We start from the raw sequence: 26043 nt of genomic DNA, 5'->3' as shown, positions 1-26043 counted from the left end.
CTTGCCATTAATGCTTTTTAACTTTTGCCTAAATTCTCTTCGAATTTCCGCAACTAATAAATACCTAATTGGTTACTAAGCACTAACTAAATAAATATAAAAACAGTCCGATGATATAAAATTGCCTGAAAGAAAAATAAAAATCTCACTCCCTGTATCACCCTGTGCCAGTGGTAGGCAGGCGTCACATAACGCCTGAAAGCAGGCAACACTTTTCGTTTGTTTGGCGCCGGCATTTGCTTGCTGCGTTTTCTGCTCGCCTGGTAGAGTGGCGTGTGCCAAAATTTGAGCTGAAAATCTGGCGAGGCCGCAAGCAACGCCGAACCACAGCCGATGACGAGTTAGGGAGTGCGAGTTTTTTGCTTTTTCATAAATCTTACTTTATTAAAGGCTTCAAGTGGGCTTCTACAATATTGAATTGCATTAATTTTTTGTTATTATTTTCACAGGCGCCAGCCGCTCCACGCCAAAGACCATCACTTTCTTCAAGGGGCATGGCATGAAATCGCTGGGATTCAGCATTGTTGGCGGACGCGACTCGCCAAAAGGCAATATGGGTATTTTCGTAAAGACTGTATTCCCTTCGGGGCAAGCGGCGGACGATGGCACACTGCAGGCGGGTAAGTTAAGCTATAAATACTTTTTTTGATTTGATTAAATTTTTTTAATTTAAAAAATAACCTCATTTTGCTCACTCTCAGGCGATGAAATAGTCGAAATTAATGGCACCTCGGTGCAGGGCATGAGCCACGCAGAAACCATACGCCTGTTCAAGGATGTGCGCGAGGGTGCAATAGTGCTGAAGGTGTTGAGAAGGAAGTAAGTTCACAGTTACCGGTTTTGCGACAACCTAACGGTACAAAAATTAATCTCATACTTTTTTCCATCGAAGGTTACAAAAGGCGAAATCAATGGGCGCTTAAGGTGGACCAGAAACCATCGCATGGAAAGTGTTATCACGAGGCACGGCCGCTTGTTAAATATTAATATATTTTAATTTAATTTAATTTAATTTAATGTAAAAATAAATATTTAAAGTATGCAGATGCGTAAGTTAGCGTTAAAAATGTTTGTAATGTCATAATATAGTCTAATTTATATAGTGATAAGCTCGAGCTTGATTTTAAACAATAAAATAAAGTATTAAATTGTATTCGCGGTTTTTAATTTTTTTTTTTAAGATATATGCGAAGGATAAAAAGGTAGGCCAAAAATGAAGTTCTGAATAATAAAAAAAGGCGTCAAAATTTTTGAAAATAAAAAATTAAGTCAAAAATATAAAAAAAAAAAATAATTTTTAAACCAAAAAATAATAATAAAAAAAAAACAAAAAATAATAATAAAAAAAAAACAAAAAATAATAATAAAAAAAAAACAAAAAATAATAATAAAAAAAAAACAAAAAATAATAATAAAAAAAAACAAAAAATTACATAAAAAAAATTAAAAACACATAAATAAAAAAAAAATAAAAAATAATAAAAAAAATAATAAAAAAAACATATAAATAAAAAAAAATAAAAAAAATAATAAAAAAAATAATAAAAAAAATAATAAAAAAAATAATAAAAAAAATATATATAAAAAAATTTTAACTTAAAAAATATAAATAAAAAAATTTTAACTTAAAAAATTATAAATAAAAACATTTTAACTTAAAAATTTACAAAAAATACATATGTACATAAAAAAGTTGGAAATGACTAAATAAATAGAGAGATTATAAAAAAATATAAATAAAATAAAAGAATATAACAAAAATATAAAAAACAATTTTAAAATATAGCATAAAAAAATCAAATGTAAAATATTATAAAAAATATTAAAAAGGTAAAATATTATTAAAAAAAAATTAAAAAGCAATACCAAAATTTATAAAAAAAAAAAATAAAAAAAAAAATGTTAAAAAAATTAAAAATATTAAAAAATAATAAAAAAATAAAAACAATTTTTTTTACTTAAGGAATAACTACATAAAAACTCGTAAAAAAATAACTAAAAGAGGCACAGAATTGAGTTATTTTGAAAAATAAAAATAATTGAAAATAAATATAAAAAATTAAAAGAAAATAAAATAAAATAAAAAATAAAATAAAAAATAAAATAAAAAAAAAACTAATAATAAAAAATTAAAAAAAAAAAAAAAAAAATTGTTAAAAAAATGTTAAAAACTTGAAAAAAAAAATTTAAAAAATTAAAAAAAATTAAAAAAAAATAAAAAAAGTTAAAAAATTAAAAAAGGTTAAAAGCGAATAAAAAAATAATAAAATTCAATTACAATAAACTAAAAAATTAAATAAAAAAAATTTTGAAAAAGAATTAAGTAAAAAAAAATTGAAAAAAAAATAAATAAAAAAGAAAATTATTAAAAACAAAAAGTTACAATAATTTGAAAATACATATAAATTTTGAACAATAAATTAAGGAAATTGTTACATAATTTCAAATAAATTAAAAGTGTCATGGACTTATAGATATGTATGTAGCTGTTATACAAAAAGAAACAGTTGCAAAAATATTTTTTTAATGCTTATGCTTAAGCAAAAGTTTTTATACATAAACAAAATATTTTTATTAAAAACAATAATTTTTAGAAACTTCTGTGGATATGATTTTCAAATGTCAACAAAATTAAAACGTTGTAAATAACTCAATTGAACTTTCACTCTCTCTCCTTTAACACTTCACAACGACCGAAGGACCGTTAGTTATGCGAAAATCATGGATAATTTCAATTTCCTTTTATTTACATACAATATATAATTTTATTTCGATATTTTTTTGTTTTGTTGATTTTTTTAAGTTCTTACAAAAAAGAAATGCAGTAATAAACTGACGCGCATGCGCATTACAATTACAATTGTTACAATGAAATATCATTTACGCGTCTTATATAATAATTATGTTTTGAAACAAACAGTATAACATATAATAAAAAAGTAATAATCAAATATTCTAATAATTATAATAGAACATCGAAGAAGAGAAACATTGCAAACGACATTTTTTGTTTTTGTTTTTTGTGTTTTTTTTAATATCGGCTTTCAAGCCGATTGGGTAGTTGAACATGCGGAAAGGAACGAAGGATTTATTTTTTTGTTTTTTGTAATTAATTGCTTTCTAAGAAAATTTAAATACAAAAATTGGTGCGCGCTTCGGTACTTTACAACTATAAAAAATATAATCTTTTAGATATAGAAAAATTTGAACTAAAATTTTTGCATTTCCAATTTACTATTCGGCGCGGCGTTATGCATTTGTGTTTCGCTTTGCTTTGTTTCTGTATTTCGATGAGGCTAACTACTTTACACGGCAACTGATGGAGTGAAAACTTATAGTACAAGTGGATAAACAAAAATTCTGCTTTGCTCTTTCAATTGTGGTTGACTTTCTAGCATCTGTTGTTGTAGTTGTAATTATAAATAAATCACTATTGTTTCCAGAACAAAATTAAGATTAGAACTGCTTCACTTTTGCTGCAAACGTTAGGCGTTTAGGCGCATCAACAGATCGTGGAAAGTTTGCATGCATTTTTGCATTGGTTTCGCGAGCATTTTTGTTTAGTATACTCCTAGAGCAAAGGACAGCGACGTGTGGGACAGTTTCTAGAAAGGCCGAAAATGTATTTCCATAATCTCATCATCGGACGAGGACGATTCGCGCTGAGCTTGCTCATTGTCATCGCCGTCGTCGTTGTCATCGCTCATGGACGAATGTGAGTTGACATCTACCCAACCATCATTGTCGTCGTCATCACCGTCGTTGTTGTCGCTGTCATCATCGCTGTCCATATCTTCGTCGTCGTCGTCGTCATCGCCGTCCGAACGATTGCGTCGCCGAAAACGAAGCTGACCTTCGCTCATATCAAAAACTGCAAAACAAAATTTGTTATTATTCGCAACGCCGCTTAAGTGTATGTGGCACTTACTGTCTGTTGAATCGCTGTCCGAACCGTCCTCATCAGACTCAGGCTCTTCATCATCTTCCTGAAAGCAGAGATAACCAATTATTCATAATCGCATCGATGAGGTCTTGTGCTGCTGCGTCAATCCCAGCGCCGAGGCCGGCGCGCAGAGTGTTGCCATTAACAGCCAGGGCTCCGCCGACGCCGCCGCCGCCGCCGGCACCACCGCCGATCGCTCGGCCTGCAACAGCTCGGTTGTTGCGATTGGTGCGGAATGCATTACTACCCGCACCACCTCTGCCTGAGGCTGCTGCTGCAGCTGGTGCTAGTCTGGCGCTGCGTGCACCGCCAGCGGCACTGGGACGTGGCGCAGCATGACCATTGCTACCGCGACCGATCATTACACCGACGCCGCCATTGCCACTGGCGGCCGCGGGCAACGCTGAGCCGCGAAAGCTCACGATGATCTCTTCACCACCGCCGCCGCTACCGCTGCCGCCGTTGTGTCGCCGACTTGCGTCGATGTCGATATTGATTTCGCGTATGCGTCCAAAACGACGAATGTGATCACCGGCCCGACGATTGTTAACTGCGTCGGCGTTATCGTCATCGTCGTTCTGGTTGCGGGCAGGGGCTGGGGCAGCGCCTCTACCGCCACCGCCACCACCACCTGCTGCTCCTCCTCCACCACCACCACCATCACCATCATCATCGTCAACATCAATATTTATAATGGCGTTATTGTCGTCGTCGTCATAGTCGTCAGCGTCCGCATGCGCCGCCGCGCGTTCGGCGCTATTGCTTGCGTCATTGCCGACGCCGACGCCCATGCCTGACGCGTCGCCATGACGCACCTCATCTTGATTCTCGATCTTCTTCATGCCCACAGCATAGATCTTCACGAACGTCTCCGGCCGCGAGTCGAACGCCGGCTGGTTCTCCACCAGCGCAATCAGACTTCCATTATCGCTTATGCTCATGTCGTAGATGCCGCGCCGCACGTCTATCGTCGATATCGAAGAGTAGTCGTACGCGTCCAGAACCTTAAAGCTAGTCTCACAGGCGGGCAATTCCTCCAGCATTGCATCGATGCGCTCATCGGACGCTTCTGCGTTGTAACTGTAGATGACGCGCATGGGCGAGAATTTCAGGAAACACTGGTCCAGCACCGGCACCGTCTGCAGCAGATGGAATGTACGCAGGTCCCACACTTCGGTGTTTGAAATAATCTGCAATTCAAAGCGGTTAGTTGTTTAAATGTGCACGAAATGGGGATAATAAGGCGGCACAATACCTCCAAACCATTCGGGTGGAATACGCCGGAAAGACATTGATTGAGCTTGTCGAACTTGTGTATCTCCTTGCCGGAACGCACATCCCACAACACGCCATCTGAAAGCCGAGACCGTTAGTACTTAGCACGAAGCTTAGAGCGCGGCGTGGCACTTACCTGACAGAATGAGCTCGTCGGTGGGACAGAAGGTTGCACGGTTCTTCACATACTGGTTGCTGAGCGTTGGTGTGAAGGTGGAAATCTTATTTCCCGTATTTATGTCGTAAATGATGGCGCACTGCAGCAGTGGATAAATTGAAAAGGGACATGAGTTGAATTAAGAAAATCAAAATTTAATCGAAAGTCGTGGACTCACGTCATTTTGCGTGCCAAGCACTTTGTCCTGCGTCAGGTTGTTGAATTCGCAATAGTAGTCGTCGCCAAAGCTGAGCTTCGTCGCGAACTCGTTATGTTGTATAGACCAGAGCACGCTGAGCGGCGAACGCCAAGAGCACGAGGTCAGCACCAGGTCGCCAGCGCGGTTCGAAATGATGGAATCGACCACATAACCGTGGCAGGTGGACGAGAAGACCTCTGTGCCGGTGGAGAGATTGAATGCCTTCACTTCGCCCCGGTGCGTACCGACGAGCAGCAGTTTGGAGGGCGACACAATCTCACACGTGGAGAACTGCAGCGAGGGGAAGTCATTGGAGCGCACCGAACGCCAAGGCGCGAAGTTCGAATGCACATAGCGTCGATCCAGGCGCGCTGTGTTGTAACCGGCTTGCGCTTTGAAGATGCGCGCTGTTAAATTCAGATTATCGCCCGAGCGATTGGGCTTGGGGTCCGGGCACTTGTGTGGCGTGAATAGGTCGAATTGTGGACATGTGGTCATCGGGTTGTTGCACAAGGCATGCTGATTCGTGAGATACTCGGTGACGATGGTGCCCAGCGTGATGCCCGTCTGGTTGCCGTGCTGCGGCGGCGGCGAACCACTCTCCGAACGTACATCCTCTGGCAGTGAGGTGATTTGCTTTTGCAACGAACGCTGCGCATTCGCATTCGCAATGGCCAAAGCGCTGGCGCTGTTCGCGCTGGTGTTGATCTTCTCCGACTTTTTCACCAATTTAATTGGCGTTACCGCGCTGCTGCTGCTCGGCAGCTCGTCCAGCGTCAGGCTGCTGTTCAGTTGCTGTTGGTCGCTGGTGGATGAATTCGCTAAGCTCTGTATGGCATTGTTGACGTCTTGCATGCGGCTGCGCAAACGCTGGCGTACCGTTGATGAAGGCAGCACTTTGTAGTCGAACGGCGATTGGTGGAAGCTCTTCGTCGTGTTGGCCGAGACCTGCGGTAGGCCAGCCTCCTTCTGCAGCATTTGCGCCGTCTGCAGCAGACCCTTCGATTCCAGATGGTCGTGTATCAGCTGGTAGAGCTGTTGCTCGTTATACTGGATTTTCGTTTGCGCAATCACATTGGCTTTGTGTATGTTGGCGAGTGAGGGATCCATTTTGTTGGAGATGGGTTTTGTTTTGCCCGAGACGCGTTCGACGAGCTCGATTGCGTACTTCTGAAATAAGACATGCTCGGCGCGTTTCTCCTGCAGTATGGGATCGCGCATCAGCGTCTGTATCTGGCCGTTTGAAAAGAGTGTTAGTTTTCCGACGATTTGGCCCACGCGCTCGGAGCGTGCCAGGCCGGCCAAAGCGCGACAGGCCATGCCGCGAATGCAGTCCGCATCGGTGATGGGCGCCTTGATTTGCATCAACGAGAGTAATATAATAATGCCGTTATTGGAGCACACCGACTCCCAAACCTTTTCGATTAGCTCTTCGCAGTAGCGGTTTGCTGGTCTGTTGCGCTTGGACGAATTTAGCCCTTTCCCGGCGCTAGTTGGCTCTTTCTGCAAAAGAAACGAGGCTTTAAAAATGTAACTGTTATATTGTTGCTGTAATTAAGCATACCTTGGCTGATGAGTGGAACATTTTCATGGCGGTATTTGGTTCCTTCTGTTAAACAAAAAGGATGACAATGAAAGATTTTTGTTTAACTTTATAGAGCTTAGCTTACCCTTGAAAGTGGTGCGCAGACGCAATGGACCAAGACGGCCAAAGCTGATTTTTGCACATCCGCGTCTGCAGTGATATCGCCCGAAGCAGCAGCCAATATGAAGTAAATACCGGAGGCACCGGCGCTATCGGGCACATCCAAGCGCTCGCAGTAGACCTGGAATACGCGCGGTATGACGCAGCAAATGGACAGCACATCCAACGAGGAGCGCACTATTTCGGATCTAAAACGAATTGGACATTAGTATTGCAGTTTTTCTTAAGGAATTTACAATAAGTATACCTGACGCTGTTGTTCCAGTCGTATGAGAGCGCTATGATTTTCAGCAGCAGCGTTATGCCGCTCACTTTCAGTAGCTTGTCCACGGGCGCCCAATGTGCGCGCACCGATGTGTTCTCCTGTAAGGTGCGCACCTGTTCGCTGATCTGCTCTAGGGTCAGTTTGGCCGCTTTGGTGACATTATGCTGCGAGAACTCGTTGGAAAACAGGCATTGCGAACGCATGAAGTTGTTGTACTTGTAGAAGAGATGACTCTCCATGTAGCGTTTGAGTGCCACGCACACATGGCGCACGAGTTGACGTGAAGCACACTCCAAATCATCATTGATAGGGTTCTCATCATCATCGTTGTTTGACGGATTCAAAATTTTAAGTATCGAAATCTAATAAAACCAAATCTCGTCTTACAATGCCGTTAGTGCATACATATATAGTGCAAATACATACCACATTGTAGAGTTTCCGCAGGCCATCCTGCGCATCGAATTCGTCCAAAATGACTTTGAATTGAAAACTGAGGCCAAAGAACATGGTCGCATGGCAGACGCCCGAATCATAAGAGCGTTCCATTAGCCACAGCGCATAGTGCACTAATTCGGCTATCACAGTTCGTGGCATGCTGCACATGCGCTCCATGGCCTCTTCGCAGTAGGCGAGGTAGTAGAGATTTATTGAAACGCCGGTAGCTGCAATGCTAGGACGCGGCACTTTAAGCAGCAACTAAAATTTTTTTGAAATTAATTAATATATGTATGTAAATATGTATAAAGTCAAAAAAGTTGCATTTACCTCCAGTCCGCCGTGCGCGATGAATTCCAGAGCGAATTTTTTATGGCAAAGCAAAGAAGCTAGATATTTTAGCGCCTCAAATGCCAGACATGTGTCACGCCTGTCCAATTCCTCCAAATAGCCGAACACTAAATGCATAGCACGATGTTCGAAAACCAAACCTAAATAGTCTTGATGGTTGCCGAGTGATGTTAAGTACCGTAACATTAGCATTTGGCTCGATTCGACGGTGGGCGGATGCAGGGGTATGTACATTTTTTTGTAGTAACGCGAGCCACTGCCTTGTGGGAAGGCATCACGACTGTTCTCCAGCAAAGTCGACATGTTCGAATTCGAACAATTTGTGTCCAATAATGTACTTTTTGAAGCTTGCGATGTTGATGCCTTGGCATCGTTCTCTGATTGGGGCGATGACACAAAAGCAGAGTCGTTATTGCTCCAAGGTGGCAGTAGTTTTTCAAATGAAATATTATCTTCTAAGCTGGAATCGGATGGTGGTAGTGTAAGCGTAGAAAGGCTACATTCATTGCCAGAGTAGTAGATCGCTTGTAACATATGTAGACGCTTCAGCGTTTTGGGTATGAGGCGAATATTGTGTTCCTTGAATGACACTGCTATTTCGGTTACCTCCATAGCTGCACCTAGCAGACCGGTGGCATAACTTTGTAACGGCTCAATACTATCTTCGGCCCAACCGAAAATTCTATGAATCAGATGCTCGAATTCGCCTTGGAATACGGCGGATGTCTCCAAACCAGGCGCAATTATGAATATTAGGCGACATGATAGTATATTGAGTTCTAAGGAACTTTTTTGTATATTTTGGCGTGTAAAGAAATTATCACGCAGATAGTCGCTTACAAGCTGAAAAACAAAGAGTAAATTATTTTAAAAAAAATTTTGCCAAAAGTCAACTTATTGTATACGTTACCTTACTAACGAACACATCTTTGCGGAAGAGCTGCTTCAGTAGTACACCAAATTGGCACTTGGGATCAGTACGATAGGGATGTCGATCCTCAAATGGATCGTGATCTTTACGCATATAAATTTCTTTTTCCTTTTCGAAGATTTCGGCCAATCTAAATGAAGACTCATTATAATTATTTTTATTACTATTTGAATAGGCAATGTTCAATTATATAGTTATCTACTCAAATGAAATTGCCTTTTGTTCATTCAAGTACTAAACTATTTTTAGATTTTTTAATCACTCATTTCGACACAACAATAAATAAATTACAAAATAAAAGTAATAACAAAAACATGCATACAACCATCTAGAAAGACAACAAATAAAAGCACGCTTATTCTGCTTTTTTATTTTTGCAAGCAGTAAAAAACCTGTTTGCGTGCATAAGCTAGACGAACAAACCTAAAGATATGTTCATATGTATGCGTGCAGTCATTTACCTTTTCAACACTGGCACTGGATCGAATCCGGAACGTGTATGTTGTGCTTCCCAAATTTGCAGCACTTGCGACATATCTTTACTATCGAAATTTGGTTCTTCATCTTCGAAACCATAAAATGGATCGGCCTCAGCAGCTGCGCCAGCTCCAGCTTCTTCATTTTCGGCTGCCTCTGCTGCATTCCCATTAGCTTCGTTAGGGCCATTAGCTTCATTCTCCTCAGCAGCGTTCATCTCCGTATCTGCGTCTGCATTTGGTTCTGCTGGCGCTCGCTCATCATGTGTATCACTGGCAACTTCACTGCCATTCGCATCCTGATTTTGCGTCGTAGACCCTGTTGCAAGCGCTGTTGAGGTTGTTGGCTGAATTTCTTCTGCATCACGCATTTCCGCATCACTTTGTTGATGCTCAACTGGCTCTACGTTGTTGGGCGGCATTTAATGCCACAACTTTATCTTTTTGTACAAATCTAGTCCTAACCTAACAAAACTTTCCCACACGTCGAGGTAAAGAACGGAAGTTTTCCTTCTTTTGAGTTCGCGTGTACAAGTTAACGTTGTTGTTGTTGTTGTAATCACCCCTTTCAATTTTTTGCGAAATTGGTATTCAGTACAATTCAAGGTTAAAACTAATTCGGAAATCGACGAATAACTTTTCACTTCTGTTTATAAACAAATATTTTTGTTAATATGCACTTATTTTTAGTAATTAAATAAAGAAACAAAAATCGTAAAACTATGCTTAAATTTGTGTTTCACATAAAAGAAATTCCACTGAACTAAGCAGAAGGAAAATGCACGCGCTTTTTTCGCTGCTGTCAAATTGGTACTGTGCTAGTGCTGCCACATCAGCATATCAAGTTATTTATTGCAATAAAAAAAATAAATTCAGGTACAAACGGGCAACCAAACACAACATTCATCATTACGTATGCATAATAAAATTAAATTTAAAAATTACAAACATTTATTATCCCACCTTTGCTAGCCTTTATGCACTTTTATGTCAGAAAATGAAATTTTTAACTTCTTATCAGCTTCGAATATGGCACGCTTCAAGCTTTTTCATTTTTGTTTACCCGATTCCATGATTGAATGATTGAACGAAACAGCTGATTCACAAACTTCAATAGGCGGCCGCTGACGTTTTACTTTTGTATTGTTTTCTTAATAAACAAATTTCCTATTTGTATAAAATCATCAACTGTATAGAATAATAGGAAAAACAAATTGTGGATTAAGTTTAACATGTCTTTTCTATATATACTGAGTTGGGTATCCACGGTGATACATATTGTTTTCATCACAATATCGATTGGTATGCAAGAATTTATGACCTTATGCAGGAGCTAATTGTTTATTTATTATAGCGGCGGGTCTGTACTATGTCGCTGAATTGGTGGAAGAGTACACGCAAACTGCTCGAAAGATCATTACAATGATGATCGGTGCAACAGTATTTGTGTATATAATGTTTATATTCTTTGACAATTTACCATGGAAGATGATACTGTGTGGCCTTGCAGCGCAAATGTTTCATGCGATAATCATGAGTAACTTCCCATTCATACGTTTCATCTCAGTTCCTTTTATTGGAGCAATAGTATTACTGATTATTAACCATATGTTGGCCTTCCAGTACTTCACCAGCTATTATTATCCCTTCCTACAGGTAGGCGCCGATTACTGCGTTTCTTATATATAGTAATTAAAAAATATATATTTATGATTTTAGATTTTGGCATATTTTACAATATGTCTCTGGCTGGTGCCATTTGCACTCTTCGTTTCCCTGAGTGCAAACGACAATGTGCTGCCGACTACGGTTAATGACAGTATGGGTAGGTTATGTGAATTTACTTGTAGCTTTAAGGTGTTGACTTAATATTATTATTACTAAATTATAGGAAGTCAAGATGTGGTTACGAATTATTTCAGCCGTGGGAAAAAACAAGGACTGTTATCGCTTTTTAACTATGCTAAGGATAGTTTATTACCTACAAGAAACAAGAAATCTTTCTGAGAATTTCTGCCTGTAAATTCTTGAAAATGTGGACTGCTACCAAAACATATTTTGTTAAGTTGAAAAGGCTTGGTAATTGCATTATTTATTAATTAAACATAAATTATAGAATTTACACCGAAACGTTTTGTATTTTATTTTCGCTTATGTGTCAAGAAATGTAAAAAATTTAGGAACATAAAAATTTAAAAACTAAGTACATCCATAATATCTTATAAATTCGCAAATTTTATCCTGAGTGTTTAGATTCTTCATTCATACATTAAGTAAATTATTTATCCTGTGTCTTAACGCTACCATCATTCATGCCGAAATAAGCTTTTGTTGCCATATTCACAAATAATCCCGTTTCGACTACCCCAGGTATTTGCAGCAGTTCGCTGTTAACCTTTGCCCAGTCACAGTCGCAATTTTGCTTGAAATGCCAATCGAGTATGAAATTGCCATTGTCCGTTACGCAAGGTCCGGCCTTAGCCACTGCCATGCGAAGTTTGAGTTCTCCGCCATATTTAGCAGCAATGCGCTCTTTTATCGGCACATATGCCATTGGCACTACTTCAATGGGTACGCCCTTTTTGTACTGTTCACCCAAATGTTCTGAATTTTTTGTATAATCTGCTATTATTATCAACTTTTCCGCGCATGATGCTACAATTTTTTCCTGCAATAAACAACCGCCCCCACCTTTTATAAGTACCATATTCCGATCCACTTCATCTGCGCCATCAATTGCTACTGCAAGTTTAGGATTGCGGTCTAAATCACCGAGTACCAAATTATTTTCCACAATTAGTTGGCGTGCTTGAAAGCTGGTTGGCACACATGTCACCTTCAAACCTTCTTTTTGCACTCGTTCAGCAAGGCGTTCCACAGCAAATACCACGGTTGAACCACTGCCAATACCTATGACGGTATTTGTCTTTACCCACTCGTCGACGGCGCGGTGAGCGGCAATGCGTTTTGCTTCGTTCAATGACATATTTGAACTTGAGGCGGTCGTTTGCAAGACTGTTTTTGAGAAGCTGCTTAGTGTTTTCCTTGTGAATTTTTGGTGACTACAATTGTAGTGAACTACTTTTAGTAAACTTATCACTGGCGTCCTTGTCATGTGCTGGCGTTAAATGCAATGCAATTAATATTAGTTATTAAAAGCAGAACAAGTATAAACTTTAGATATATGTAACCAAAACAGTTTACTGAAGTTATTGAATGAACTTGGAATTATTATCAGTTTGCTCTATTCCTCTTTACTTTCTCTTCGCTTGCTTTACGTCAGAGAACAGCTGCTTCGCACGTGTATGCCGGGCTGTGTTTATTTTGTACAGTGTGCCTCACAAACTTCGCTGTTATTTTGAAAAATTTCTACTTCGAGATTTTAATATTTGTGTAGCTACGCAGTACTAAGGAAACTTTAGTTTCCACCCCTCCAGCTTGTGCTATAATCTTTTTATTAATTTTGAGTTCGTTTCGAAAAATCTCCTCACTCTAACTTCCGATTCACATATAACTTTCCTCGCTTGGCTTGAAGTTCATACTTAAACAACAAAGCGAAGAAAGCAAAGTGTACGTTAGAATGAAGGTTTTGCTTTCATTTATGGTATGGGGAACCACTCCAGTGACGGGTTTAGGTCCTACCATGTTAATGGATGCTGCGGAGCGGGCGAGCTCATCAACCAGTTCGTTCCCGGCTATACCTTTGTGACTGGGCACCCAGTTGAGCTACACATGACTACGTTCCGCTAGGCTATTCAGCTGTTCTCTACACTCCTATTTGTTCTCATGGTAGGAGACTGCTTTAAGTGGCGCTTGACTCTTGCTAAGTATGGTTATACGTTCGTTGCGATAGTTGCGTTGGAGGTTTATCTCTATGTACCGACTTATGGCAAAGACTTTTGCCGGAAAATGCTCGGAAAACTTCTTGGTGAAGTTAATTCTTTTAGTAACGCTGTTCCATGGGAGGAGAACCAATGGTATAATTCCACTTTACACTTTCATCCGCTGGGAGGAGATTGCCTTACTCCTGCCACATCCTTCTGCTGTCATTTGTAGAAGTGTGTGCTTGAAACCTGATCGATCACTAGATAAAGCGGTGTGAGCTTAAGCATATACATACATATATACATACGTGATTATCATTGTGTACAACCATCTAACGGCTTGCAGCCCCAGGATTTTCCAGCCAGCCGATTGCACATCATTAGTGCTTTAGTAGCTTTGTCTAAGTTCAGGTCAATATGCTGCTTCCACCGCAGAGTGGAATCCAGCGTGAGATGAAGATGCCTGGTCATATTCAAGATCCGGTATTGTCTCTGTCTGAGTAAAATTGGTGTAAATCTTTGGTATGATGTAGCCAAGGACAGTTTGAGAAGCTGCTTAGTGTTTTTCTTGTAAATTTTTGAAAATTGGAATACTTTATATTTATTTATACTAGATAAGATCTTAACGGTTCTCCAAAACTTACGAGGGAGGATAAAAACTTTGAATTGGAACTTCATAGGTTGTATCTAAGCAGTTTAAGCTCAGCGTTTTAATTATCACTCGGACGCAATACCGTCAAACTCCGCAAATAAATATCCAGTCTCCTCTGGCTTAGTCGTACTCAACATCTACGACCCCAATAAAGAAAATTAAGTATGCAGAGGATTAGGCACGGTCAAATTGTATCAACATACTCATTTTGCCTCCACCAAAGATAATTTGGAGTGCGACCGGTCGCGTGGCAGCAAAACCTGTTTAAGCTTTACATATCTTTCCAAAAATATTGTTATTATTGTACGACGATGAGAATGTGTATGTAGATGCTCCTATGATACTACAAAAATCGTTGATGTCATCAAAAAGAGACCCCCGAATAGGCAAATGTAAATAAAAAAGTACAAAAGCAGCTCCCGCCTCTTTCGCGCATATCAAAATAGACTAAAGCACGAAAATAACCGAATTACCTCCTTCAATTGTGTCTCAGTAGTGCTTTGGTAGTATATTTATTGTGTCGCAACCGCCCACTCATTTTGACATACCCAAGCATTTCGTCAATAATGTCAATCAACCCGTTCGCCGACGCCAAGCAACGGTTATAACTTCTGTGACGGTTAACCGAGACGCTATCGCTGACGTAGGCGTTGTTGCTGGCGTGCTTACTTTCTCCGTTACGTCATGTTCGGCTGTGAGGAGGGAAGCATTTTGCGCCGTCTTCTCTCTTGTGTCTTAATTCTTTACCTCTTGACTGCCGCTGATTAGAGGGAGTCCAGGATTAGAGTGCATTAAAGGCGTTTCCAAGCGAACCCCTTACCCATACTACATGCTCATCTACTTATCGGTACATACCATAAGTGTGTATGTACATATGGTATATAACTTGCTTGCTCCATTTGTAATTTGCAATTTTCCAATTCATTTGAAAATTTGTGTGCCTCTTTCTTGTATGATTGTTATGAGCGCGTATTTCGCTGGCTTTTCTTCCCACTTTCCTTTGTTTCATTGCCTTACTTGTATTTATCTAGTACTATAGTCGTAAAACTTTTGATGTGGAGGCATGTTGGAGTAACGCAATTGTGAGTACCTACTTACTAGACTTCAAAAGTAGGCGGCACACGCGGCCATCGTTTGAAGGCGCATTTTGCCGAATGAGCTGAGCCCAGTGAACCCAGTACCCAACTTATGGGGCGGCAAAGGTTTTTTAAAACGGCGTCCGACGTTCAGCGACATGAAAGGCAATATCCATTCGGCGACGGCTTAACAGTTGTGAAGCTTTAATTTTTTAGGATCTTGCAATATAAGAGCAGAGCATCAATAGTTTCCGGGACAACAACTGATTTTGGACAACCTTCATGCAATTCGTCTTGGAGTGATCTACGACCTCGATTAAAATCACTACAACATCGATAAACACCGGTCCTTGATGGAGCTTTATCGCCAAAAATTGTACTAAGTACATCGATACCCTGTTGCTGAGTTAAGCCTTGTACTTCGGAGCGTTCGCGTACCGAATGGATTCGGTAAAGGGCTTTCCTAGCTAACGAGCCGAAAATATAGCGATCGTTAGAGCAGAGGTACGCGCTTAAATTCTGTGTGAAACTTGGTAAAACTGCGACAGAGACGTTAGATATGATCAAGCAGGTTTACCCAGATGTTGCTTTAGCAAGAAGTGGTTCGTTTCGGTGGTACCAGTCCTTTTTTGAGGGCCGGGAAGAGGTCGCTGATGAAGACCATGCAATGAGCAAATTCAAGGTGAAAACGATGCTCATTGTCTTTTTGACATCAAAGGCATCGTCCATCATGAATTTGTTCCTCCTGAAAAAACCGTCAACGCCAAGTTTTACGTGAAAGTCCTCAAGTGACTCAAACGAAGGGTCAATCGGGTCCGACAAGACATCGCAGCTGATTAGAAGTTGCCCTACGACAACGCCCTGGCTCATACCGCCTTTCTTGCCGGCATCTCAACGCTTCCGCAGCCGCCTAACAGCCCAGATGTGGCTCCCCCGGGCTTGTTTTTGTTTTATTGTCTGAAAAGGCTGATAAAGGCAAGCAGCATACACTTCAGCTCTCAAGGCTATTCCAGAGAATGCCTTCCGTGACGCCTTCAATGCTTGGAAATCGCGCTGGCAGCGCTGCATCGACGCAGAAGGAGCCTATTTTGAAAATTTTTAAAGAATTGCAACGATTGGTTCAACATTTTTTGTACATCAATTCAGACCTATTACTTTCCGGACAAACCACGCATAATGGTACAAAGTAAGTGGTTTCGTAAGTAGTTCTGTTAACCTGCAGTTTACTGGTTGACATGTAAGTGACTTCAGAAATTCTGCATTTTCGCGAATTTCGAGAACTTCCAAAGACGGAACATGCGACAGACTTTATGACAGAAAAAACGGTATGTAAAAAAACTATAAAACTCGAACTTGTTAAAGAAATGTTAAGCGTTGTAACTAGGAGCCTTTGCATGAGAGCAACGCAATTCAATTACAGGCTTCATTAAATCGACTTACGCGCATTACTTGTCGCGTTGCCGCTGGCATTGCGTTGTAAGCCGAATAACAGCTATTTAACCCTTTAGCAACCAAAGGACCTCCATGCATACATACATAAGTATATTTAAGTTAAAGCATTTCAAGCGGCTCTACTGCGAAGACACAAACAAATATTTGTTGAAAGAAAAATTAAAAGAAGATGTCAGCAAATAACGCAATTTAGCGCACTCCTCCAACATGATAGCTGACATTTGCACTAAAATTCCCATTATTCAATTCAACTTTAGTGGGCGAACAGTAGGACTTGAAAGTCTGCTGTCTGGAACCGAAGAAAGTTGCACGAGTTGCGATTTTTCGATTTTCGCTTGATTAATAAATGTAAATGGGCAATTTCTCGCTAGGATAAGCAGCAGGCAAGCTTTCGCTTTCAATGCGATACTTCTTTGCCGCTACTTGGCAGCTTTTTTATGGCAAACGTCATTTTCACCTGCAAAAATGATAAGCACGCCGAGTGGGCGAGCGATATAAGGGTATGTATGTTTGTGTGTGCGCGTACAATGACACTTGGGACATTCGCTTAATGTCAATGTCACACTTAAATAATAAATGGCGAAGTGCACCGAAGATAGCACCGAAATAGCTTGCATAAGAAGACGAGCTAAGTAAAGGAATAAAAATCAAATCACACGCCGGCGCTTTGAAGTGGAAAATGATCAAAAGCATATTTTTTCGCTGTGAAATCGCAAAAAATGAAATGTCAATACGACGGTCAAATAAAATGTTCAATTTGGCTACGCCTTTTTAATTTCCATCCGCCGGAAAGCGAATATTGCTGACGCTGGCTGCTTGGTGTTGTTGCCACAGCCGCGTCTGCCACGGCCCCAGGGGGAGTAATCGAAATTAGTCTTCAACCTACATTCGCGCTTAAACGCAGTAGTGAGGGGAGTAGCCAGTCAAAAAGCAATAAAGAAAAGGGTGTCAAGCAATGAGCAGAAGAAGAGGGAAGTTAAGTGAATGGTTTGCGGCAGCGTATGAGCCCAGTCATATTGTCGCATTACGTTGAAGCACAGCAATTTACGATGCTTCTTTTATTAAATTTCGTTTCATTGCACTTTTTTGCTTTAAAGTAATTGTGTTTGCAGCACGAAAACTACTTCGCAGTTGTTTGGGTATTCGTTGCTCTCTTAACACACTTGTAGCGCGTAAATTGCAGTCGAGCCGTTTTGGCTTTTCAAAAAATATATTATGTTATTCAAGTAATCTTTAATTTGTAAAGCTTTTTTAGTCGAAATATGCTCCTCAGCTTGACTTTGAGTGTGGAGACGCGACCACCAATGTTTTACAAAACCTCCACATTTGACCTAACTTGGGCGAAAGTCTTGACTCAGCTTTGGTCAGCTTCCATTGGCATGATTGAGCTTTGGTTTCCACGTCATAACCATAAATCCATGATCCGGCACCAGTTATCACCTTCTGGAGTAGATCTTTGTCTTCGCGGACTGAGTTCAACATCTCCTGAGTCATGTCAACACGGTCGAAAGTGAGGAATTTCAGCACATACATATATCGAAGACGAGTCAAAATACGTCCAGACAAAACAGGTACATAAGTACCAACATAACGCAACAACATAACGCAACAACAGTTAACTCAGTCAAAAATTGAATACACGTCTTGTTCTTCCTCTTTACTGGCATAGAAACCGCTTACGTGGTTATAGTCGAGTTAACAACAGCGCGCTCAGTTCGTTTCTTCTTTTTGCAATGTGGTGCCAATCCGAGATACCAAGCGCGACCAGGTCCTTCTCCACCTGGTCTTTCCAACGGAGTGTAGGTCTTCCTCTACCTCTTATTGCAATTCGCTGAACGATGTCAATGTCGTTGTATATCTTGTACAGGTCATCGTTTCATCGACTGCGGTATTCGCTGTTGCCAATGCGCAAGGGACTATAAATCTTCCGCAGAACCTTTCTCTCGAAAACTCGTAACGTCGACTCATCAGATGTTGTCGATTTCGAGGCTGACGTTGTTGTTGGTGTTAATGCTGGTTCCAAGAAAGGCAAAGATTCGACTTCGAAGTTATGGCTGTCAACAGTGACGTGGGAGCCTAGACGCGGGTGCGACGACTGTTTGTTTGATGAAAGGAGATATTTCGTCGAACTCCTATTGTGAGGACCAAAAAGCCAAGATTAAATGCTTAACGACAATGGCACCTACGCATCTGTAATTAATGTTTTAAATTAAGCTTTCAAAGTATAAAAACATATGACTAACTTGGGAACGACGCTAAACTCCCGCTGTTACGATGGTCAAGTCTTGGTGGCTAGTCTTGGAATTATTGATGGATATTCATAAGAAACCTTTTAAGATCAGAATTTTTGAAGGCATTAGTTGTTACAGAAAGCTTTCTTTTGGTTTCGTATCTTCATCCCGTTTAGCTTGTCAGCCAGCCTACACTCAGCTCGGTCCTGCGTAAAATTTCGTATATGCTTTGTACTGAGCTCACATTAAATGCCAACAACACTAAGTAAAGCAAAGATAATGGCAAAGTCCCCATCAACCAGCCACTGCCAGCAGCTGCCTGCGCCAGCATACATATTCATGACTGTCGTTTGCATTATTGCTAAACGAAGCGTGTCCTAATTAGGTTGTCACCTGTTGGAGTGCATTTTCGTATAAATATTTGTATTGTGTGCGCCTGGAAGCGATAGGGCGCCAGCGACAAGTAATGGCAAAGCGTTATTTACGTTAGAAAAAGCGCCATTAAATCAAAGCGTTAACCATGCCACGCAGCAAATGAAGAACTTCGCCACTTGCCAACGTGCAGTTCGTCGTTTAAAGCCACTCGCGCAGATTTAAGCTCTCTCCCGACAACTGTGAAATAACTAAACTATCTCGGGCGATTCCGCTGCTTAAAATCTCGTTAAACAGCTGCTGGAATAGCTTTTCATGCACATCAATTCACTTGTTGGAAACTGCAAATCCCGCTAGGGGAATCTGCGAAGACCGACCTCAGACCGCAGACCGCCACCCGCCAAACGCAAAGCATACGAAAAATGTAAATGACCGCCATTTTTCTAATACATCGAGTGTCCCGCATGCGGCACCAACGCGCCGGTGGCCGGCAACGCCAGCGCACACTTACAACAATACACACACCGCCGGCATGCAACCCTTGGCAGGACACAGCGCAATGTTTGGCCCTGTGTGGCAGTTGACGTTAAATGATTCGACCGTAATGGCAGCGACCGCCCTGAAGGTCATTTACGAAAACAAAAAGAAACCGCACGAAACCGAAAGAATTGCAAAGCAAATGATGCTGCGCGCCAAAGCGCTCCCCGCACGCCAATAAGCAAACACAAATGAATGGCGGAGTCAGAGAAATAAAACGCGTACGAAAATGAATGTAGTGAAATCAAACTGTAATAACGTTGATGATGACGAGCGCTGCGCCAAGCCGGTGTCGCCGCGTTGGCTCCTTTGCGCCACTTGACGGTCGCCTGCCGCCTGCCGCCAAATGAAAGGAAACGCGCTTTTTGCTTGCTCTACGCGTTGCTGCCAAATATCTCGACGTCGTCAATACATATGAACGCATTGATGTGCGGACGTGTGCAAAGCGAAAAGGTTAAGAAATCGACGGGAAATGTGTGTGTGTATATGTGCGTGTGCGAATGCATGGAAAAGGTATAAAGAATTGATTGCCTTTTGTCTGTGTGTGCCACCTGATGCTGCTGACCAACTGAACGGCCGACGAAGCGCTAAGCGCGGCAGCGGTGGATTGAACTAAGCGTGGCGCCCTCACTCAACAGCGGCAGGCGGCGGCGACAGCGGCAGCGGCAGCGCAGCAGCCAAACAAATGTCTGGCCGGACGAGCGCGCCACGTCGGCCACGCATGATTGATTGAAACATTTTTATGGAATTGTGCGGAGTTGTGGAATTTTATGGTGTGCCTTCACTGTTAAATTTCGCTGCATTTTTCTTTAATGCCTCAGCCGCTTTTTCAGCGTTGCAGTGCGGACTTCGCTCTTGCATGTGGCTGGTATGCGTTCGGCACTCAAGCCGCTGATGTGCTGGACCACAACTGTGTCTCGTAGCCGTGTTGTGCTTGTGTGCTTGCGTGCTGCCAGGTATGCTGAGTGGTAGTGCCGCGCCTCGATGGCAACATTGAAGCATTTAATTCACAATTTTTTGCTGATGCCATTTTGATGACAACAAAATTGATTTAATGCCTCTTGTGTTCTCCTTTCTTTGCTTTTTGCTTTGTTGCTGTTGTCTTGGCGCTGCTAAGTGTAAGCCGTTGCGCTGCACAGGTGGTGCCAGGCCTTCGTGAAACGCTTAATTGGTACACGTAGCGAAGTAAATGAGCGCTGAATTTTAATATGTTGCGAGTATATTATGCGCCTCGCCGCGTCGCCCCACATACACATACACACACGCACAGGAACTCGCGCTATGCGCCGCAATGCGTACGCTATGAATTTTAAAACTTATTAAGTTGTTTAGCGAGCCTTTTAGTGCAGCGCTAGACAACGCATTTAACGAAATATAACTGTACATGTGTGTAGTGTGTGAATAGTATTGGAAAAAATGAAAGTGCTCTCTATTCGGATCACGTTTGATACGCAATATTTTCAGCGTTGAGAAAATTCGCTTCCGAGCTAGTTTGTAGCGTGAAAGCATCCTCGAGGTTGTGTGGCTTAGTAAAGAGCTTAATAACGGTAAAACTAAAGTGGAAACTTATCACTAGTAATGTGGGAATTTTTCTAGCATTTTTTTGCTGGTCAATGACGATAAGTTCGAAAAAGTTAAAAAAAAGAGTGCTTGATCATCGTGCTGGCTTCAAAGAGTTAGCAGAAGATCTCAACAGCTCTTATTGATCGACTCTACATATTTTGTTTAATATTTTTGGTATGAAGCGGTCAATTCTGAACTGGAACAGAATCTGAATCTTTTGCAAAACCGACGTCGAGTAGAGGTCGCAAAAAAGTTGCTTGACAAGGTAGTTGAGTACCCTACATTCTTCAAACGCATCATTACTGGTGATAAGACGGAGATTTATGAATACGACGTCGAAACTGTTCAACAATCTAGCCACAGGAGCTTCAAATATGAGCCGCAACCGAGAAAAGCCAAAATTCGCTGAAAGCTCTGAAGGTCATCCCAAGCGAAGTTATAACGAGTGGATGGAAAATTGGATTAAGCGTTGATATGTTTAAAATTGTATGGATCGTAGTTTGAGGACAACATGTTGTTTTTTTTGTCAGTCCGGTTCAAATTTCATCAGATGGTAAGATGAAGAGTAACAAAGATAGTGGTTACCAGAGATGTTTTCTGCTTTTTCCTTTTCTTTTTTGTAGGAAGCATCGGATGTCGTTGGGCGGAGCTTTAATCCGCTAAACTTTACTTACTTCTGTCTCATATCTCGCGGAACCACTGGACTAAGCATTATTTTATGGGAGGGAAGAATACGTTAAGTCTCCTATATTGTACGAACCGATCGACGCCTAATCTGTTGTAAATGCCTCTCTCTATTTAACAGAAAACACACACATAACAGCGTCAAATCAAATTTTAAACTCCAAAGCTACCTTCAAGTGTGGTTTTAAGCTTTTCTCTGGTACTCAAAAGCCGAGGGCGATTATAGTATACGTGTTCAGAGTCTTCTATGCACTCTGTACATGTCCGACAGTATGGACTAAAGTCATGCCGGGAATAAAGTAATTAAAGCATTCCTCAGCTTTTTTCAGTGTAGGATTGTCAACAATGCCGAAGCTTTAGTGCTCTTCACTCGGCTCAACCTCTCTATGTTTTTATGTATGTATGTATGTAGGTAACAAGGAATGTAGAACAATTGAAAGTATAAATTGTCATGTTAAGTAGTGCCAAGAAAAACTTCAGACAATTATTGCTGTCAACCAGAGCTTGTTTTTTCCATGCCACGCTGTGCACGCAACGAGCTTCAAGCTCTCAAGTCACTCAAAAACGAGTAGTTAAGCCTTTCATTGCTCATAAGTGTGTGTGTGTATGAGAAGGGGAGTGTGTATTATTGGCGTAAGCGTGTTCTTGCTTTGATTTGTGAAGAATAAAGTGGAGTAGTGATAATTGGCGGCGTAATGATAACGAGTATTTGTGAAATAAAAAGGAAGGCACAAAGTGCCGCAGGATATGAAGCAGCTACGTACATACATAATTATATATGAGAACACTTAAAAAGTTGTTATTGAAAATCGTTGAGGAAATATATATATTAATACAAACTCTATAATTTTTCTACGTCATAAAAGTTATAAAGGAAATATCTGAATATTACCCGAAACCTCCCAAAAAGTAATATTTTCCACTTTTCTCTGTTTCAGTGAAATTTCGAGCGAATTCGGGCATATTGGATAGTCGAAAAAGTCTTTTCGTATTTCTAGTCAAACTTCAACTTATTCTTTTTTATATTTGTAATGAACTAAATATGTACCATTTTGGTCGACCACTTTTTGCCATTTTTCCGCTAGAGACATAATTCCATCAGTGCAACATTTTTATGGTTTCTCAGCGAAAAACTGCAACAAGTAATTTTCACAGGCTTTTCTTGAAGCCAACTTTACTCCATTAAGAGGGTTCTGCATTGACCGAAACAAATGGTAGTCCGATGGTGTAAGGTCAGGGCTATATTGTGGATGCATCAAAACTTCTCAGCCAAGCTCTCCCAGTTTTTGCCGAGTCATCAAAAATGTGTGTGGTCTAGCGTTGTCCTGATGGAAGACGAAGCCCTTTCTGTTGATCAGTTCTGGCTGTTTTTTTTCCGAATGCTTGCTTTACTCTGATCAGTTGTTGACAGTAGAATGTAGAATCAAGCGTTGGATCAGACTGGAGCAGCTCATAGTGGATGATTCCTTTCCAACCCCACCAAACACTCAGTATAATCTTTCGAGGCGTCAATCCTGGCAACCATTTGTTGAACTTCATCACGCTTGTACCATGATCTTTTTCGCACATTATTGTCGTATTTGATCCAGTTTTCGTCTCCTGTTACCATTCGCTTCAGAAATGGTTCGATTTCATTTCGTTTCAGCAAAGAATCGCAGATGTTAATTCGGTCCATTAAATTTTTCACAGACAATTCATGTGGTACCCAAATATCGAGCTCTTTTTGTAGCCAGCCTTTTTTAAATGGTTCAAAACTATTTGATGATTTATGATAAGTTCCTTAGCGATGTCATGGCAGCTTATGTGACGGTCCCGGTCAATCTTTTCCACAATTTCATCGACTTTTTCAACGATAGGTCGACCAGAGCGAGGTCTTTCACATTGAAATTTCCAGTACGGAAGCGAGCGAACCGTTGTTGTGCTACACGAACTGATACAGCATCGTCTTCGTAAACTTCACAAATTTCATTGATGGCTTGCGTGGCATTCTTCCCTTTTTTATACAAAAATTTCAAAATATAACGAATTTCTTCATTATTTTCACTCATTTTTGAGCAGCTGTAACTTTTTTTCAACTTTTCCGGATTTCAATTTTTTTTGGTTAAATGAAGCTTAAAGTCTCACCTTTCTTACATTATGTTTAAGATATGACACAATGTGATTGGTATCGTGGTTATACGACTGCAACGACATCTATTGACAGAAAACGAAAAGACTTTTTCGATTACTAGATCGTAACTTAGATTTTTTCACTATTTTCAATTTTTTTTCGTTCATTGGGTAACTTTTTTTATGGATTTAATAGAATACGGGGAATATAAGTACTTTAATCTGATTGAAAATCGTTGCTGAAAATATTTTTAATTAAAATATGTATTAAGAAAAGTAAGAGATTTTTTCTACTTCATGTAAATTATAAACGAAATAACTAGTTATTACCCGAAACTACCCAAAAAGTAGTAGTTTTCACTTTTCTTTGTTTTTCGAGTGATTTATTCTGTAGTGATATCGTTGCTGAAATATTTCTCGTAATAAGAAAATAGCAGTATTATGCATATGTAAGCACAAAAAGTAGTGTGTACCATAATCTGCAGTATATGAAGTATTTAATTACAACTTTTATTTATATTTTCTACTATTTTGTTGTTTTATTTGCTCTATTTTCGTAAGTGCAAGTTTTTGAGTGCAATTAATTTAAGTGCTTCTGCTTGCATTACTTTAATTCATATTTCCGTGTTTAATATTTACGTTTCCATTGCCCTAATACCGTAATGGCGCATGCAACATGTGCGTGTGTGTTTGCGCAGCGGTTTTTACGCACACATTCTGACTTCCCATACAATATTTTAAATTTTATAGATTTTAAAGTGAAACTTTTTATTTTCAAACACCGCACTTATTTGCAAATCCAATACGAAAATATACGCAATTCAATATAAAAACAGATACAATGTAAACTTGCATATATATATATATATATGTATATATGTATTCAATATGCGCTTATAAATTCATCGCCTACAACTGGATTTTCAGGCCAATATTTGTTTGCCGTTTTCCATTTATTTTATAGCATTTGCACTGAAATGCGAAAAAAGCTCGGCGTGCAAAAAGCTATAACAATAAAAGCAGTCTGACATTGATGTGCGAAATATTTCTATTTGCGATTCTTTGCATTTTTAAAATAATACACAAATAATGCACTTTATTTCATATTTACACACATATTTACATCGCACAAATATCGCTTTTTGCGCAAGTTTTAAATTCGCTTCACTTTTTGCAGCAGCTTTGTAACTTTATGCGTTGCATTTTTATCTAAATGGATTGAAAAGTGAAATTCGAAAGTTGTAAAAGCAACAGTTGTCGTGTTGCAAAAAAGCGCCCACAATTGCTGCATTGCAAAGTCATTAAAGAATTTCAACTTTCGTTGCACGGAGTTGGCAAGCATGCAATGTTGAGGAAGCTCTTCAAAAGACGATGCCTTCCTTGGTGCAGGATTTGTATGGATTTGCATACAAGTTTAACAAGGTACAGAGAAGGTATAGGAAGAGAACAGAAAATAAAATATATGAAAAGCAAATATTTCTTAAAAACTCCTGGAAAGCTTAAATAACACACTTAAAGTGGGCAAACTTTCAGGCTCAGGCTTCAATATAAAGAGGTTAGGTTAATCTGTTAGGCCAATGAGCCTCGCATAGATCAGTTTTAACCCTTTAACTAGACTCTGTGGCCTCACTATCGATATCTTCTCCAGCGTATCATACCGTGGCGACCCCAGATGCTTACACCGTAATCATGTCAATACGGGACAAGTACACAATAGATGCTCCATTAATTCTCTCTCAGCCGAATTCTGTGGAGTTAATAGATAACTAGATTCCTATTACTGCTAATTGGCGTCGGATGAAG

The 26043-nt window shown here is 40.2% G+C and overlaps 4 protein-coding genes across 6 annotated transcripts in view; 2 read left to right on the top strand and 2 right to left on the bottom strand.

Moving 5' to 3' along the window:
* The window catches only part of LOC126754844 (serine-rich adhesin for platelets), a 99565-nt gene extending 98412 nt beyond the window's left edge, over positions 1-1153 (top strand). For both annotated transcript variants that reach the window (XM_050467029.1, XM_050467028.1), the window contains 3 exons: positions 450-620; positions 702-819; positions 893-1153. In XM_050467029.1, coding sequence (XP_050322986.1) covers positions 450-620; positions 702-819; positions 893-923 — 320 coding nt within the window. In that variant the 3' untranslated portion in view covers positions 924-1153. The remainder of the gene's footprint in view (positions 1-449; positions 621-701; positions 820-892) is intronic.
* Positions 1154-2729: 1576 nt separating this feature from the next.
* On the bottom strand, positions 2730-10553 carry LOC126757606 (protein mahjong). Of its 2 annotated transcripts, XM_050471632.1 has the most exons (13): positions 9726-10551; positions 9244-9394; positions 8313-9176; positions 7971-8243; positions 7527-7906; positions 7245-7467; positions 7139-7183; positions 5554-7077; positions 5355-5475; positions 5199-5296; positions 4759-5133; positions 3929-3986; positions 2730-3871 (listed from the first exon to the last, which is right to left on the bottom strand). In XM_050471632.1, exons 1-13 carry the CDS (start codon positions 10160-10162, stop codon positions 3606-3608), a joined length of 4815 nt encoding a protein of 1604 aa, XP_050327589.1. In that variant the 5' UTR covers positions 10163-10551; the 3' UTR covers positions 2730-3605. The 2 variants fall into 2 exon arrangements, with proteins under 2 accessions (XP_050327589.1, XP_050327588.1); XM_050471631.1 differs by having other exon boundaries at positions 3830-3871; positions 3929-5133; positions 9726-10553.
* A 305-nt stretch (positions 10554-10858) lies between these two features.
* On the top strand, positions 10859-11870 carry LOC126757608 (protein TEX261). Its single transcript, XM_050471634.1, has 4 exons — positions 10859-11042; positions 11095-11396; positions 11460-11565; positions 11632-11870. The coding sequence occupies exons 1-4, from the start codon at positions 10973-10975 to the stop codon at positions 11745-11747; spliced, it is 594 nt and encodes a 197-aa protein (XP_050327591.1). The 5' UTR covers positions 10859-10972; the 3' UTR covers positions 11748-11870.
* On the bottom strand, positions 11851-12992 carry LOC126757607 (ribose-5-phosphate isomerase). The gene has a single exon (XM_050471633.1). It carries the CDS (start codon positions 12853-12855, stop codon positions 12019-12021), a length of 837 nt encoding a protein of 278 aa, XP_050327590.1. The 5' UTR covers positions 12856-12992; the 3' UTR covers positions 11851-12018.
* Positions 12993-26043: the final 13051 nt, after the last annotated feature.

This window comes from Bactrocera neohumeralis, chromosome 4, assembly GCF_024586455.1.
Source record: "Bactrocera neohumeralis isolate Rockhampton chromosome 4, APGP_CSIRO_Bneo_wtdbg2-racon-allhic-juicebox.fasta_v2, whole genome shotgun sequence".
Lineage (NCBI taxonomy): Eukaryota > Metazoa > Arthropoda > Insecta > Diptera > Tephritidae > Bactrocera > Bactrocera neohumeralis.
Note: the sequence above shows the minus strand (reverse complement) of the source record. Positions and strands in the feature narration are given on the sequence as shown.